The 16,098-nt window shown below is 55.1% G+C and overlaps 2 protein-coding genes across 2 annotated transcripts; both read left to right on the forward strand.

Annotated features, from left to right (window-relative positions):
• The first annotated feature begins 5,408 nt into the window (after nt 1–5,408).
• On the forward strand, nt 5,409–6,079 carry LOC147972948 (uncharacterized). Its single transcript, XM_087524512.1, has 2 exons — nt 5,409–5,722; nt 5,809–6,079. The coding sequence occupies exons 1-2, from the start codon at nt 5,409–5,411 to the stop codon at nt 6,077–6,079; spliced, it is 585 nt and encodes a 194-aa protein (XP_087380638.1).
• Nucleotides 6,080–6,343: 264 nt separating this feature from the next.
• Nucleotides 6,344–7,235, forward strand: LOC147972949 (uncharacterized). Its single transcript, XM_087523935.1, has 3 exons — nt 6,344–6,529; nt 6,705–6,789; nt 6,922–7,235. Exons 1-3 carry the CDS (start codon nt 6,344–6,346, stop codon nt 7,233–7,235), a joined length of 585 nt encoding a protein of 194 aa, XP_087380061.1.
• Nucleotides 7,236–16,098: the final 8,863 nt, after the last annotated feature.

Below are 16,098 nucleotides of genomic sequence, written 5' to 3' on the forward strand. Positions count from 1 at the left end.
GGGCTGCGATGCTTAAGGCTTTAGCAGGAGAAGCTCGAACCCAAAAGCGGACAAACACATCTTCATAGGATACCCAAAGGTGACAGTTGGGTATACCTTCTATCTCAGATCTGAGGGCAAATTGTTTGTCACTAAGAACGGGTCCTTTCTCGAGAAGGAGTTTCTCTCGAAAGAATTGAGTGGGAGGAAGATAGAACTTGATGAGGTTGTCGAACCTTTATTTCAACCAGAAAGTGATGCAACACAGAAAGATGTTTTCTGTGGCACCTATGTCTATTGAATAGGAAGTTAATGATAGTGATCATGAAGCTTCAGATCAAGTTGCTATCGAACCTCGTAGGTCGACAAGGATATGTACTACTCCTGAGTGGTACGGTAATCCTGTCTTAAATATCATGTTGTTGGACAACAATGAACCTACGAACTGTGGAGAAGCAATGGTGGGCCCATATTCTGACAAATGGTTAGAAGCCATGAAATCCGAGATAGGATCCATGTATCAGAACAAAGTATGGACTTTGGTGGACTTGCCCAATGATCGGCAAGCCATTGAGATAAATGGATCTTTAAGAAGAAGACGGATGTGGGCGGTAATGTTACCGTCTATGAAGCTCGACTTGTGCGAAAGAGTCTTTTCACAAGTTCAAGGGGTTGACTACGATGAGAATTTCTCACCCGTAGCGATGCTTAAATCCGTCGGAATCATGTTAGCATTAGTTGTATTTTTCGATTATGAAATCTGACAGATGGATGTCAAAACAAGTTTTCTTACCAGTTTTCGTAAGAAAAATTTGTATGTGATACAATAAAAGGTTTTGTCGATCCTAAGGATGCTAAAAGGTATGCTGGCTCCAGCAATCCTTCTATGGACTAGAGCAAGCATCTCGGAGTCGGAATATATGCTTTGATGGAGTGATCAAAACTTTTAGGTTTATACAATGTTTGCTAGAAACTTGTATTTACAAGAAAGTGAGTGGGAGCACTACAACATTTCTGATAAGTATATGTGGATGACATATTGTTGATCCGAAATAATGTAGAATTCCTAGAAAGCATAAACGGTTGTTTGAAGAGTGTTTTTCAAAGGAAGACCTGGATAAAGCTGCTTACAGATTGGGCATCAAGATCTATAGAGATAGATCAAGACGCCTGATGATACTCTCAAAAAACGCACACCTTGACATGTTTTTGAAGGAGTTTAAAATAGATCAGTCAAAGAAGGGGTTCGTACCTGAGTTGTAAGGTGTGAAGTTGAGTAAGACTCGAAGATTGACCATGGCAGAAGAAAGAGGAAGGACGAAGGTCGTCCCCTATGCTTTTGTCATAGACTCTATACGATATGCCATGTTGAGTACCGCACCTGATGTGTGCCTTGCCACATGTCTGGCAAGAGGGTACAAAGGTGATCTAGGACTGGATCACCAGATAGCGGTCAAAATTATCCTTAGAGGAATAAGGAAATGTTTCTCGGTTATGGAGGTGATAAAGAGTTTGACGTAAAGAGTTACGTCGATGCAAGCTTGACACCTATCCGGATAGCTCTGAGTAGAGATACCAGATACGTATAATGGAGCAACAATTTGGAATAGCTCCAAGTGGAACGTGGTAGCAGCATCTATGATATGACATGAAGTTTTGCGAAATACATAGGGATCTGAATATGGCAAGACCCGTTGACTACAACCTCTCTCACAAGCATAACATGATCAAACCCAGAACTCATTGAGTGTTAATCGCATAGTGATGTGAACTAGATTAGTGACTCTAGTAAACTCTTTGGAAGTTGGTCACATGGCGATGTGAACTAGATTATTGACTCTAGTGCAAGTGGGAGACTGTTGGAAATATGCCCTAGAGGCAATAATAAATTAGTTATTATTATATTATATTTCATTATTCATGATAATCGTTTATTATCCATGCTAGAATTGTATTGATAGGAAACTCAGATACATGTGTGGATACATAGACAACACCATGTCCCTAGTAAGCCTCTAGTTGACTAGCTCGTTGATCAATAGATGGTTACGGTTTCCTGACCATGGACATTGGATGTCGTTGATAACGGGATCACATCATTAGGAGAATGATGTGATGGATAAGACCCAATCCTAAGCCTAGCACAAGATCTTGTAGTTCGTTTGCTAAAGCTTTTCTAATGTCAAGTATCATTTCCTTAGACCATGAGATTGTGCAGCTCCCAGATACCGTAGGAATGCTTTGGGTGTACCAAACGCCACAACGTAACTGGGTGGCTATAAAGGTGCACTACGGGTATCTCCGAAAGTGTCTGTTGGGTTGGCACGAATTGAGACTGGGATTTGTCACTCCGTGTAAACGGAGAGGTATCTCTGGGCCCCCTCGGTAGGACATCATCATAATGTGCACAATGTGACCAAGGAGTTGATCACAGGATGATGTGTTACGGAATGAGTAAAGAGACTTGCCGGTAACGAGATTGAACAAGGTATAGGGATACCGACGATCGAATCTCGGGCAAGTATCGTACCGATAGACAAAGGGAATTGAATACGGGATTGAATGAATCCTTGACATCATGGTTCATCCGATGAGATCATCGTGGAACATGTGGGAGCCAATATGGGTATCCAGATCCCGCTATTGGTTATTGGCCGGAGAGGTGTCTCGGTCATGTCTGCATGGTTCCCGAACCCGTAGGGTCTACACACTTAAGGTTCGGTGACGCTAGAGTTGTTATGGGAAATAGTATGTGGTTACCGAAGGTAGTTCGGAGTCCCGGATGAGATCCCGGATGTCACGAGGAGTTCCGGAATGGTCCGGCGGTGAAGATCGATATATTGAATGAAGGGTATTGGAGTCCGGAAGTGTTCCGGGGGTACCAGGCTATGGCCAGCATGACCGAAAGGTGTTTCGGGAGCCCCGGCAAGTGTTGGAGGGCCTCATGGGCCAAAGGGGAAGGGGCAAACCAGCCCACTAAGGGGTGGTTCGCCCCCCACACCCTTTCCCATGTTACATGGGGAGGTAGGGCGCCTCCACCTGGCTTGGGAGGCAAGCCTCCACCTGCTTGGCTTGGGGGACAAGTCTCCCTAGGATTTTCCCTAGGGAGATCCAATCTGCCTGGCCGCCGCCCCCTAGGGGAAACCCTAGGGCGCCTCCCCTTCTCCCCTTGCCCCTATATATAGTGGAGGGGTGGGAGGGCAGCCGCACCTCTTCCCTGGCGCAGCCCTCCCTCCTCCTACCTTCTCCTCCTCCTCCATGGTGCTTGGTGAAGCCCTGCCGGAGAACCACAAGCTCCTCCACCACCACGCTGTCGTGCTTTTGGACTTCTCCCTCAACTTCTCCTCTCCCCTTGCTGGATCAAGAAGGAGGAGACATCCCCAGGCTGTACATGTGTTGAACGCGGAGGCGCCGTCCGTTCGGCGCTAGATCGGATCTTCCGCGATTTGAATCGCCGCGAGTACGACTCCATCAGCCGCGTTCTTGCAACGCTTCCGCTTAGCAATCTACAAGGGTATGTAGATGCACTCCCCTTCCCTTCTTTGCTAGATTACTCCATAGACTGATCTTAGTGATGTGTAGAAAATTTTAAATTTCTGCTACGATCCCCAACAGTCGGCTGGAGGAAGGTGGCCCCACGTCTTGGAAGCTTGAAGGCTTGATCGGCCTATAATTTTTCTGAAGTGCCAGGGGGAGCCGGCTAGGCTACCCATGGTCATTTACTCCGTCAGTAGTCCCCGAAGTTGGTTGGGCTCCGAGGCAGAAAAAGGAGTCGAGAAGCTCAAACAACTTCATGTCTTGAGGAGCCGGAGCCGGCTTTGATTAGGTGCGCCGTCTTCTGGAGGGCATCGAAGTTCGTGGGCGGGAACCAAGCGGCGCGCGAGTTAGGCTGCGGGCTGACCGCCCGCCGCCCGCGCGCCACGCGACACCCAGTGGCTGGACGGGCCTGCCAGCCCACGCGCGCGACGGGACGCCACCGCAGTCCAGGGCCCACCACTACCGGGCCACGGCCCACGCTCGGATCTTCTGTGCCCCGAGCGGACCGTGCACCTCCCGGCGGCGGTTGCCACACGCCGTGGAAGCGCAACAATCGCAGGACGTGGGGGGAGTGGGCGCAGTTAATCCCACGTTCCCCCACACCTCGCCTCCTCGGCTTTGCCGTACGAGGCTTATAAGTAGGGGGAGGAGGGGGAGCGGCAAACGCTCGCACGCTCGCCCTCGCCCCGCCCCTTCCGTTTCTTCTTCTATGTCGCCACAACTCCCCGCCGCCGCCCGACTCTTCCGCCAACCTCCTTGGCTCGCTGTTGCTTTGCCGCGGCAGGGTCGCGTGTCTCTCCGTCGCCGCGCCATCCTCATGGCGTTGTCGAGCTCCTGGGATGGCTCCAATGTCCACGACGACCACATCGACTTTCTCCGCCGGACGCGGCGGCTGCCGGGCGCGGACTACATGCGGGTCCGTCTCGCGCCGGAGAGGGAGATCTCGCCGGCACCGGAAGAGGACGAGCGGGTAATCTTCCGCTCGCATTGCCCGCGCGGCTTTGGCCTGCCGGCGAGCGGGTTCTTCCACTCCTTCCTCGAATTCTATCATCTCCAACCGCATCACCTCACTCCCAACACGGTGATGCTGCTGTCGGCCTTCGTCACCCTGTGCGAGGGTTTTCTTGGCGTCCACCCCACCCTTGAACTATGGGGAGAGTTCTTCCAGTGCAAGCTTGGCACTGTTGTTGTGGGCGTGCCCACCCCATGCGGCGCCTTCATCGCCGTGCGGGGGACGGGCGACAACAACCCGTTTCCGTCCATCCCGCTGATCCAGTCGGTGAAGCTCTGGCAGAAGTCCTACTTCTACATGAAGAATATCGCTCCGCAAGGCGACTTCGTCAACCTGCCGGCTTACGTAGCCAGCCCGCCGGCTGGGAGGCAGCCTTCATGGTCCTTCCGGTCCAGGTCGTTGTCTCCGGGCGGGGCCGCCTCCGTTTCCCGGCTCCGGGTGATGATCCAGTCGGAGGGTCTGTCCGGGGCTGACCTGGTGGCCGCTTTCGTGGAGCGCCGGGTGCTTCCGCTCCAGGGCCGACCTCACATGATCGGCCAGATGAGCGGCCGCTTCGACCCATGCCGGCTAAGCACCAAGGAGATGCCTCACACCAAGGTGTCTTATATGGTGAATTATATTTCCAACTACAAGCTCACCGAGGAGTGGCAGTATGGCAAGGAGCCATACTCTCGCGCCAATCCTCCGCCTATGGTAAGCTTCTCTTCTTCTTTTTCTTTGCTTGTTGCCGAGTTCATGGTGGCCGACTCCTGACCAGCCGGCTTTTCTTTAGCACAACCCCGCACTTCCGCCGGCAACCGGGGCAGCGGGGGTGGAACGCCAGTTCCTCCCTGACCGCACGACGGATGACGTTGATGACCCGGACCTGGGGGCGGCCGCCATGGAAGAAGACGTCGCAGGGGAGGGCGGCGAGGCAGGCGGCTCTGGGCTCGGGGCCTCCTTCGAGGATTGGCCGGATGATGCCGAGGCCGAAGTTGTTCCGCGCCGTCAGGCGGCACCCGATCACCAAAGCGCGGGCCCATCCGCCGCGCCGGCTCTCCATGGCGGCACGCAGAAATGCCGGGCCGCATCGACCTACTTCGGCAGTCGGCCCAAGAAGCCCAAGAGTACCGCGGCGGCGACCAAGCGGGATGAGGCGGCCGTGAAGGCAGCCCGCTTCCGCAAGGTGGTGAAGCAGCCGCAGGCGGTCTCAGTGTAAGTGTCGCTGTTCTCATGCCTTTCTTTTTTCTTCTTCTTCGGTTGATGTTTTTCCAAACCTTTTTTCTCAATTTATCAAACAGGGCCCCTCTTTCCCTTGGGCGGGTCCCGGCCGCCTCCATAGTCGGAGCCGTGGGAGGGTCTTCAAGCTCCCGCCGGGTGGATCCTCGCGCCGACCTACTAGAGGCGACGGAGCGGAATGCGCGGGAAGTGCGGGAGGAGCGGGAGGCGGAGGAGCGGAGGGCGGCTCGAGAGGCGAAGCAGAAGTCGGCGGAGGCACGAGCCGTCGCGGCAGCCAAGGCCCAGGCGGAGGCCGTAGACGCGGAGAGGGAGGCGGAGGCCCAGCAGAACTAGCCTCCGCAGTTCGTCATTCCCCTCCGCGCCGCGGCTCCCGACACCCCTGTGCCCCCGTTGGAGGAGGCCGGCCGCGGCCAGCCGGAGATGGAGAGGGAGGTGGCGCCATCGCCGCCGACTGGAGCGGGCCGAGGAAGCCGGCCTGAAGTGCCGCCCGTGCAGCCGGCTGGAGGCGAGCCGGCCGTGGGAGGGGATCTTGTGATCTCGTCGCCGCCTCGCCGGCGCGCGGGGAAGGCGACTTCAGCGCCGGACGCGCAGAAAACCATGGACGCCGGCTCATCGGCCCAGGACCTAGAAGCGGCCAGCGATAGCTCGTCCGGGTGGACGCCAGGCGGCAGGACAGCCATGTTGAATGTGGCGACGCAGGACGTCCGGAACCGGCTTCAGGCCCAAGCCACCGTGCTGAAGCAATACACCCAGGAGTTTTTCACGACGCGATCGGTTATTCGGGTGAGTCCTCCTGCTCTTTGTCGATTGCTTTTGATTTCTTCCGTGGGGGCGCGTCAGCACACCCACTGGGTGTAGTCCCCGGTTTCCGAGCCGGCTGCTGAGCAGGCGGCTTGGAACTTCTTGGAAAGCTTGATTGCCGTCTTGTTCTTACTCGTGTCCCTTGTCTTATCTGTAGGAGTACCACAACCTCCGCGCGGCCGCTTTCAACTCCCAGGCCCAGGAGTTGAATCAGAAGGCCACTGATCTGACCGAGAGCCGGAGTAAGTGCTTCATTTTTCTTTTAAGTGGGGGCGCGTCAGCGCACCCACTGGGTGTAGTCCCCGAGATTCGGGCCGACTACCGAGTAGTCGGGTCGGATCTTTTCCTGACGACTTCTTTCTTCATATTTGCAGGGGCCAATGCTGACTTGAGGATCCAGCTAAGCGGAGCCCAGTCCACCCTTCGCGCCAAGGAAGACGAGTGCGCCGCCCTGGCCCAGGAGCGTGATCGCCAGGCCAAGAAGCTGGCCGACCAGGAGGAGAGCCACAAGGCGGCCCTGAAGGCGGCACAGGACAGCGAGGCCGCCCTCAAAGCCGAATATGAGACCGAGGTGGCAAACTGGGCCGAGACGACGCAGGCGCTGAGCCAAGGCTACAGCCGGGTGGAAAACTTGATTGACGGTAGGCCGCCTTCTTCTTTGCTTCCTTGCCTGCCTCCTACTATCTGATTCATTTTTTGACTTGGTGCCACTTCTTTCCTCTTTGTGCAGATTACTTTCCCGGCTACTCTGCCGCCGCCACCCAAGCCATCAAGGCCTACCGCGACGCGCGACGGTAGGCGGGGGCCGAGATCGCGCCAGGTGCCAGCCGGTCACTTGAGGAGCAGCTCCTGGGGCTTCAAGCCCGCCTGCAGCCGGCCCACCGCATGCACTGCCGTCTTCAGCGCGCCGGGGCGCAAGTGCTGGCCGCCCTCTGGCCTGGCGAGGTGATTCCGCGCACCCCAAGTCGGACTGCCGACTGGCTGGAGGTCGCAGTCGGCCGCTTCGAGGCTTGGAAGGCGTCAGCAGCCTGGTCTGGCGCAGGGCGGGCACTGGAGTTCGTCCGAGCCTGGTATCCAGGGCTGAACTTAGACCAACTGAGCACCTGGCGGCTGGAGGCTGATGAGGAGCTGGAGGCGGTGCGGTCAGCTATCGTCCAGCGTGCCTCGGCGATCATCGAGTACACCGACACCAGCGCCTTTGCCCTTGAGGTGGATGACGTCGGTGTCGCTCAGCCGGAGGAGTGGTTCGGGCTGAACCCGGCCGAAGGTGAGGACTCGGCGGAGGAGATTGCCTCCAGTGATGAGGGCGAAGGGGAAGAGGGAGAGGATGATGAAGACGCTGCGCTGGATGGTGAAGCGACCAGCCCGCCTCAGCCTAATCGTGCCTCTAGCAATGATGCCGAGACTCGCCAGCCGGTCACTCCTCCAGCCAGCACCGCCGACTCCGCCAACCTGCCCAACTTGCCCGTTGTTCCCTTGGCTTGATCCACCGTCCTTGCTTTCTTGCTTGTTACTCTTTTGAATGATAGCTCGCCATGTTTGCGTCCTTGGCGTCCCAGTCACGGATGACTGTTGGGCCACCAAATCCGAGTCGCCATAGCACAGGATCCAGCGGATGCCGAGCTCTTTGGCTAGCCGGAGCCCGTGTATGAGCGCCTCATACTCGGCCACATTGTTGGAGGCGGCAAAATGAATTTGCAATGTATACTTGAGCTTGTCGCCCTTGGGAGAGGTGAGGACGATGACGACTCCCAAGCCGGTGTGCATCTTGGACCCATCGAAGTGCATCCGCCAGTGAGTCGAGTCGGGGGCAGGTATTGGGTTTCGGCCCAATCGACGAGGAAGTCGGCCAGTGCCTGGGACTTAATAGAGGTGCGGGGCTGGTAGAAGATCGCGTAGGGGGGCAGCTCAATAGCCCATTTGGCCACCCAGCCGGATGCATCCCGGCTGCCTATGATCTCGGCGAGCGGGGCAGTACACACGACCGTGATGGGGTGCTCTTGAAAATAGGGCTTGAGCTTCTTGGCAGCGACATACACATCGTAGCACATCTTCTGGTAGTGTGGGTAGTTCTGCTTCGAGGTGGATAAGACTTCGCTTAAATAATACACCGGCCTCTGGACCCGCTGAGCCCGGCCTTCTTCTGGGCGCTGGACTACGATGACTGTGCTGACCACCCGGCTAGTAGCGGCAATGTAAAGGAGCATGAGCTCCTTTTCAGCTGGTGCCGCCAAGACAGGCGGCGTGGTCAACATCTTCTTTAGCTCATGGAAGGCTTGGTCCGCCTGGTCGTTCCACTCGAAATGAGTGGACTTCTTCATGAGTCGGTAGAGGGGGAGGGCTTTCTCTCCGAGCCGGCTGATGAAGCGGTTCAGGGAAGCCAAGCATCCGGTGAACTTATGGACATCCCGCAGCTTGGTGGGACTCTCCATTCTCTCTATGGCCTTGATCTTCATCGGGTTGCACTCGATGCCGCGTTCGGAGACCAGGAAGCCTAGGAGCTGGCCGGCTGGTACTCCGAACACGCATTTCTCGAGGTTGAGCTTGATTTGAAATCGGCGCAAGTTTTCAAATGTCTCTCTGAGGTCTTCCAGCAAGGTGCCGTGCTTCTCCGTCTTCAGCACAATATTGTCTACGTAGATGTGGGCATTTCTGCCAAGCTGCTTGAGGAGGCATTTCTGCATGCAACGCTGAAAAGTGGCACCGTCATTTCTCAAGCCGAATGTCATAGTCAGGTAGCAGAAGGCTCCGAATGGTGTGATGAAGGCGGTTTTCAGGCGGTCAGTTGGATCCAACTTTATCTGGTGGTAGCCTGAGTAGGCATCCAAGAAACTCAATAGCTCGCATCCGGCTGTGGAGTCTATTACTTGATCAATCCTTGGCAAGGCGAAAGGATCTTTGGGGCAGGCTTTGTTGAGGCTGGTGTAGTCTATACACATGCGCCATTTGTTATTTTTCTTCAACACGAGGACCGGGTTGGCGAGCCACTCTGGGAAGAAAACTTCCATAATGAAGCCGGCTGCCAGAAGCCGGGCTATTTCTTCTCCTACAATCCTTCTCTTCTCTTCCGATAGTCGGCGGAGGGGTTGTTTGACTGGTTTTGCACCTTCTTGGACATGTAGCTTGTGCTCGGCGAATTCCTTCGGCACACCCGGCATGTCCTTGGGGGACCATGCGAAAATGTCCCGATTCTCACGGAGGAAATCGGCGAGCTCACCTTCCTATTTGCTGTCCAGGTTTGCCCCGATGGTGGCAAACCTTTCTGGGTGATCCGGGTCCAGAGGTACCCTCTTTGTTTCTTTGGCCGGCTGAAAAGAACCTTGGGCATCACACTCCTTGGGGTCGGGGGACAGGGCCGGCTACTTGCCGGCCATGGCCACGACTCGGTCCAGTATCTTCTTCTCCTCAGCAATTACAAGGGACTCGGGCAGCCGACTGCTGGCAGCCGCACACTCGGAGGATTTCTTGTAGTCTCCGGCTATGGTGATGATGCCCTTGGAACTTGATATCTTCATCTTGAGGTAGGCATAATGGGGTACAGCCATGAACTTGGCCAGGGCAGGTCGGCCAAGCAACGCGTGGTAAGGGCTTTCTAGATCCACCACTTCAAACCACACCGCCTCTCGGCGGAAATGATCCTTGTCCCTGAAGAGGACATCTATCTTGATCTTGCCGATTGGGGAGCAGGATAGGCCGGGAACAATGCCATGGAACACGGTCCGACTGGGCATGAGCTGCTTTGTCTTGATGCTTAGCTTCTCCATGGTGTCACGGTATAGTATGTTGATACTGCTCCCACCATCTATCAGCACACGGGAGAAAACGGGCGGCTCGCCTTTCTGTAGCGAGGGTGGCATCCAGAACCAATGCGTAAGATCCGGGAGACGGCATCACCTCTGGGTGATCTGTCCGGCTCCAGCTAATAGGCCTTTCTGACCAGTGCATGAACTCTGGGTTGTTGGAGGCGACTGCGTTGACTTCTTGGTGTTGTCGGCGCCGACTACGCCGATCTTCTGGCTGGCTTGTAAAGACGACGTAGGCGGCATGCTCATCGGGGTACTCGTCTTGAACTGCCCCGACCGCTGGTCGAGCAGCCGACTGCGGAGGAGCCGGAGGCGGCTGACCAGCAGGCGGAGGTGGCGCCATCCCCTCACCCTTGGAGATCCGTGTGAGCCAGTGGCATTTTCAGGTTGTGTGGTTTGAAGGCTTTACGCCGCTGTGAAACTTGCAGGGGGCATCAAGTGCTTGCTCGTAGGAGAAAGCCGGCTGCCAAGCCGGCCTGCCGCCCTTCTACTTCTTGGGTGCGGGCCGCCCTTCGGGTTGTTCGTCTTCGACTGTGGCCACCTGCCGACTGGTGGAAGGCGGCAGGGGAGCCTTGCACTTGTGGTCGTTCTGGTACGGGCATCGGCTGGACTCTCCAGCCGGCGTCTTGGGACTTGGAGAGAGCACCTTCCCGGAGGCGTCTACTCGGAGCTCGGTCTTCATTGAGGAATCGGCCGTGGCGTATTTATCAGCTATGATCAGCAGGTCGTCAAGCGTAGTCGGCTCGTCGCAGAGGAGTCGGTGCTTGAGGAGGGTGCCTTCTCGGCACCCGGCGGTGAAGTACTCTATAGCTTGAACCTCGTGCACTCCCTCGCAAGAGTTGCGGAGCTCGGCCCAACGCGTGAGGTAGTCGCGATTCGATTCGTTGGGCCCTTGGACACACAAGGAGAGCTGTCGGGGCTTGGGAGCCCGCTTGTAGGTGCTGGTGAAGTTATGGATGAAGCCTTCAGTGAAGTCTAGCCAGCTGTTGACGCTGTAAGGCTTGAGGCTGTTGAGCCAGGTGCGCGCCGTGCCTTGGAGCATGAGGGGCACATATTTTACGGCAACACGCCTGTTGCCGTTCGCGATGCTAACCGCGGTGGAGTAGTCTATCAACCAATCCTCCCGCTTCACGGAGCCGTTGTACTTGGGCGTGTCTCTTGGGAGCGAGAACCCTTTGGGGAAGGGCTCGGCGCGGATGCGGGGGCCGAAGCAAGGCAGGCCGACATCATCTTCTTCTTCCAGGGCCAGGGATCGTGCAAGGCGGTCGATCCGGTGGCGGGCATCATTCTCGCCGACTCCTTCACAGCGACCCAGCCGGCCGCTGAGAGTCGGATGCATGACAGGCGGCGGGGTAGGGTATCTCTAACCATGAGGCGGGGGAGGGGGGTTTCCCCGCCACTCCACAGCTCGAGGGCGGCCCTCTGCGTCACGCTCGATGGAGATTCGAGTCCGGCTGCGGCTGGCAGCCGGCTCCTTTTCTTTTCTTGCGCGGGTGTTGCCCACGGTCGGTGTTCGGGATGTCGCACCGTGCTCTCGGCGCGGGGGAAGACTCTTGGCGCGGACACCAGCTTCATGTCGCTCTGTGGCCGCGTCGATAAGCTGTTGGATGCGTCTGGTCATGTAGGGGAGCTCGTTAGGCCCCAGCCCATTCAACTCGTCTGCGGCCGCCTGGGCGGCACGCAAGTTCTCGAGAGGCATGGCATAGACTGGGCGGTCCGCTCCCAGTATGTCGGCGATAGCCGCGCCATGTTTCTTGACGATGCCGACGCGGCTCGGCCCGTCGGGAGGCGGCGTGCCGAAGGCGGCACGGTCGACCTCGCGCTGGTGAGCCTCAGTGAGGCGTCTCATGGTGGCTAGCTTCTGGCCCTCCGCAACAAGGGCGAGGCGGCGCGCCTCCAATGTCTTGGCGTCCGCGTCAACCGGGACGGGGCGGACAAGTCGTGCAGCGCTGTCTACAGGGCGTCGTGGGCGCTTTCGCCTGAGGCGGTGCCGTGGCTGATGACCAGTACCTCGGTGATGGCACTGCCGCTACTGTCGGCTTGAGGAAGAGGGTCGTTGATGATTACCACGTTGGTGGGGAAGGCGTCAAGGGATGCCGTGTCGGAGTCGACAAGCATCGGGTCGGTGGAGCTAACCGACTCCAAGTCCGTGGCAAGCTCGTCAGAGACATGGAGTTGGTCGAGGAGGCTGACGAGGTGGCTCTCGGGGCAGTCTGTGCCCGCATCGGATGCGGGCTCATAGGAGATGCGATCCTCGCCAAGAAGATCGGCGAGGCAGCTCGTCGCGCAGGCGTTGGCGACGTCTTGCAACGCGTCGGGGCAAGCGCCAATGGGCGAGCCGGGCTGGCTACGCACGTTGGGAAGGAAGAGGGTTCCCGTCCAGAGTAGGTCTCCGAACGACGGTGCACCTGGCCCCATGGTGGGCGCCAAATGTCGGGTGGTTGGTGCGACATATGCCAATGGATGGCTTATATTGTGGGAGCCAATAAAACATCGCCAGTGCCTGGAAACGGGATAAGGCGAAGACATGCACGCCGGAGAATCTTACCCAGCTTCATGTTGGAAATATGCCCTAGAGGCAATAATAAAATGGTTATTATTATATTTCTTTGTTCATGATAATTGTCTATTGTTCATGCTATAATTGTGTTATCCGGAAATCGTAATACATGTGTGAATACATAGACCACAACACGTCCCTAGTGAGCCTCTAGTTGACTAGCTCGTTGATCAAAGGATAGTCATGGTTTCCTGACTATGGACATTGGATGTCATTGATAACGGGATCACATCATTAGGAGAATGATGTGATGGACAAGACCCAATCCTAAGCATAGCTCAAAGATCATGTAGTTCGTTTGTTGTAGCTTTTCCGAATGTCAAGTATAATTTCCTTAGACCATGAGATTGTGCAACTCCCGGATACCGTAGGAGTGCCTTGGGTGTGCCAAACGTCACAACGTAACTGGGTGACTATAAAGGTACATTACAGGTATCTCCGAAAGTGTCTGTTGGGTTGGCACGAATCGAGACTGGGATTTGTCACTCCGTATGACGGAGAGGTATCTCTGGGCCCACTCGGTAATGCATCATCATAATGAGCTCAATGTGACCAAGTGGTTGATCACGGGGTCATGCATTGCGGCACGAGTAAAGTGACTTGCCGGTAACGAGATTGAACTAGGTATTGGGATACCGACGATCGAGTCTCGGGCAAGTAACGTACCGATTGACAAAGGGAATTGTATACGGATTGATTGAATCCTCGACATCGTGGTTCATCCGATGAGATCATCGTGGAGCATGTGGGAGCCAACATGGGTATCCAGATCCCGCTGTTGGTTATTGACCGGAGAGGCGTCTCGGTCATGTCTGCATGTCTCCCGAACTCGTAGGGTCTACACACTTAAGGTTCGATGACGCTAGGGTTGTAGAGATATTAGCATACGGTAACCCGAAAGTTTTTCGGGGTCCCGGATGAGATCTCGGACGTCACGAGGAGTTCCGGAATGGTCCAAAGGTGAAGATTTATATATAGGAAGTCAAGTTTCGGCCATCGGGAAAGTTTCGGGGGTAATCGGTATTGTACCGTGACCACCGGAAGGGTCCCGGGGGTCCACCGGGTGGGTCCACCTATCCCGGAGGGCCCCATGGGCTGAAGTGGGAGGGGAACCAGCCCCTAGTGGGCTGGTGCGCCCCCCTTGGGCCTCCCCCTGCGCCTAGGGTTGGAAACCCTAGGGGTGGGGGCGCCACCCTTGCCTTGGGGGGCAAGGCACCCCCTTTGGCCGCCGCCCCCCCCCCCCTAGGAGATTGGATCTCCTAGGGCCGCCCCGCCCCCCTAGGCACCCTATATATAGTGGGGGGAGGGAGGGCAGCCGCACCCAAGCCCCTGGCCTCTCCCTCTCCCTCCCGTGACACTCCTCCGTCTCCCTGCGCTTGGAGAAGCCCTGCCGAGATCACCGTTGCTTCCACCACCACGCCGTCGTGCTGCTGGATCTTCATCAACCTCTCCTTTCCCCTTGCTAGATCAAGTTGGAGGAGACGTCTTCCCAACCATACGTGTGTCGAACGCGGAGGTGCCGTCCGTTCGGCACTTGGTCATCGGTGATTTGGATCACGTCGAGTACGACTCCATCAACCCCGTTCTCTTGAAAGCTTCCGCACGCGATCTACAAGGGTATGTAGATGCACTCCTCTCTCCCTCGTTGCTAGATGAATCCATAGATTGATCTTGGTGATGCGTAGAAAATTTTAAAATTCTGCTACGTTCCCCAACGGTGGCATCATGAGCTAGGTCTATGCGTAGTTACTATGCATGAGTAGAACACAAAGCAGTTGTGGGCGTCGATATTGTCAATTTGCTTGTCGTTACTAGTTTTATCTTGATTTGGCAGCATCGTGGGATGAAGCGGCCTAGACCGACCTTACACGTACGCTTACGTGAGACTGGTTCCACCGACTGACATGCACTAGTTGCATAAGGTGGTTGGCGGGTGTCTGTCTCTCCCACTTTAGTCGGATCGGATTCGATGAACAGGGTCCTTATGACGGGTAAATAGAAATTGGCAATTCACATTGTGGTTTTGGCGTAGGTAAGAAACGTTCTTGCTAGAAACCTATAGCAGCCACGTAAAAACTTGCAACAACAATTAGAGGACGTCTAACTTGTTTTTGCAGCAAGTGTTTTGTGATGTGATATGGCCAAAGGATGTGATGAATGATATATGTGATGTATGAGATGATCATGTTCTTGTAATAGGAATCACGACTTGCATGTCGATGAGTATGACAACCGGCAGGAGCCATAGGAGTTGTCTTTATTTATTTATGACCTGCATGTCAACATAAATGTCATGTAATTACTTTACTTTATTGCTAGAGCGTTAGCCATAGTAGTAGAAGTAATAGATGACGAGACAACTTCAAGAAGACACGATGATGGAGATCATGGTGTCATGCCGGTGACAACGATGATCATGGAGCCCCGAAGATGGAGATCAAAAGGAGCGAATAATATTGGCCATATCATGTCACTATTTGATTGCATGTGATCTTTATCATGTTTTACATCTTATTTGCTTAGAATGATGGTAGCTTAAATAAGATGATCCCTCGTAATAATTTCAAGAAAGTGTTCCCCCTAACTGTGCACCATTGCGAAGGTTCGTTGTTTCGAAGCACCATGTGATGATCGGGTGTGATAGATTCTAACGTTCGAATACAACGGGTGTAAGCCAGATTTACACATGCAATACACTTAGGTTGACTTGACGAGCCTAGCATGTACAGACATGGCCTCGGAACACGGAAGACCGAAAGGTCGAGCATGAGTCGTATAGGAGATATGATCAATATGAAGATGTTCACCGATGTTGGCTAGTCCGTCTCACGTGATGATCGGACACGGCCTAGTTAACTCGGATCATGTTTCACTTAGATGACTAGAGGGATGTCTATATGAGTGGGAGTTCATTGAGTAATTTGATTAGATGAAATTAATTATCATGAACTTAGTCTAAAATCTTTACAATATGTCTTGTAGATCAAATGGCCCACGTTGTCCTCAACTTCAACGCGTTCCTAGAGAAAACCAAGCTGAAAGACGATGGCAGCAACTATACGGACTGGGTCCGGAACCTGAGGATCATCCTCACAGCTGCCAAGAAAGATTATGTCCTGGAAGCACTGCTAGGTGACGCACATGTCCCAGAGAACCAAGACGTTATGAACGCTTGGCAGTCACGTGCT

The sequence above is a fragment of the Triticum urartu genome, chromosome 5A (genome assembly GCF_056163025.1).
Source record: "Triticum urartu cultivar PI428250 chromosome 5A, HENAU_Tu73, whole genome shotgun sequence".
Taxonomy (NCBI): Eukaryota; Viridiplantae; Streptophyta; class Magnoliopsida; order Poales; family Poaceae; genus Triticum; species Triticum urartu.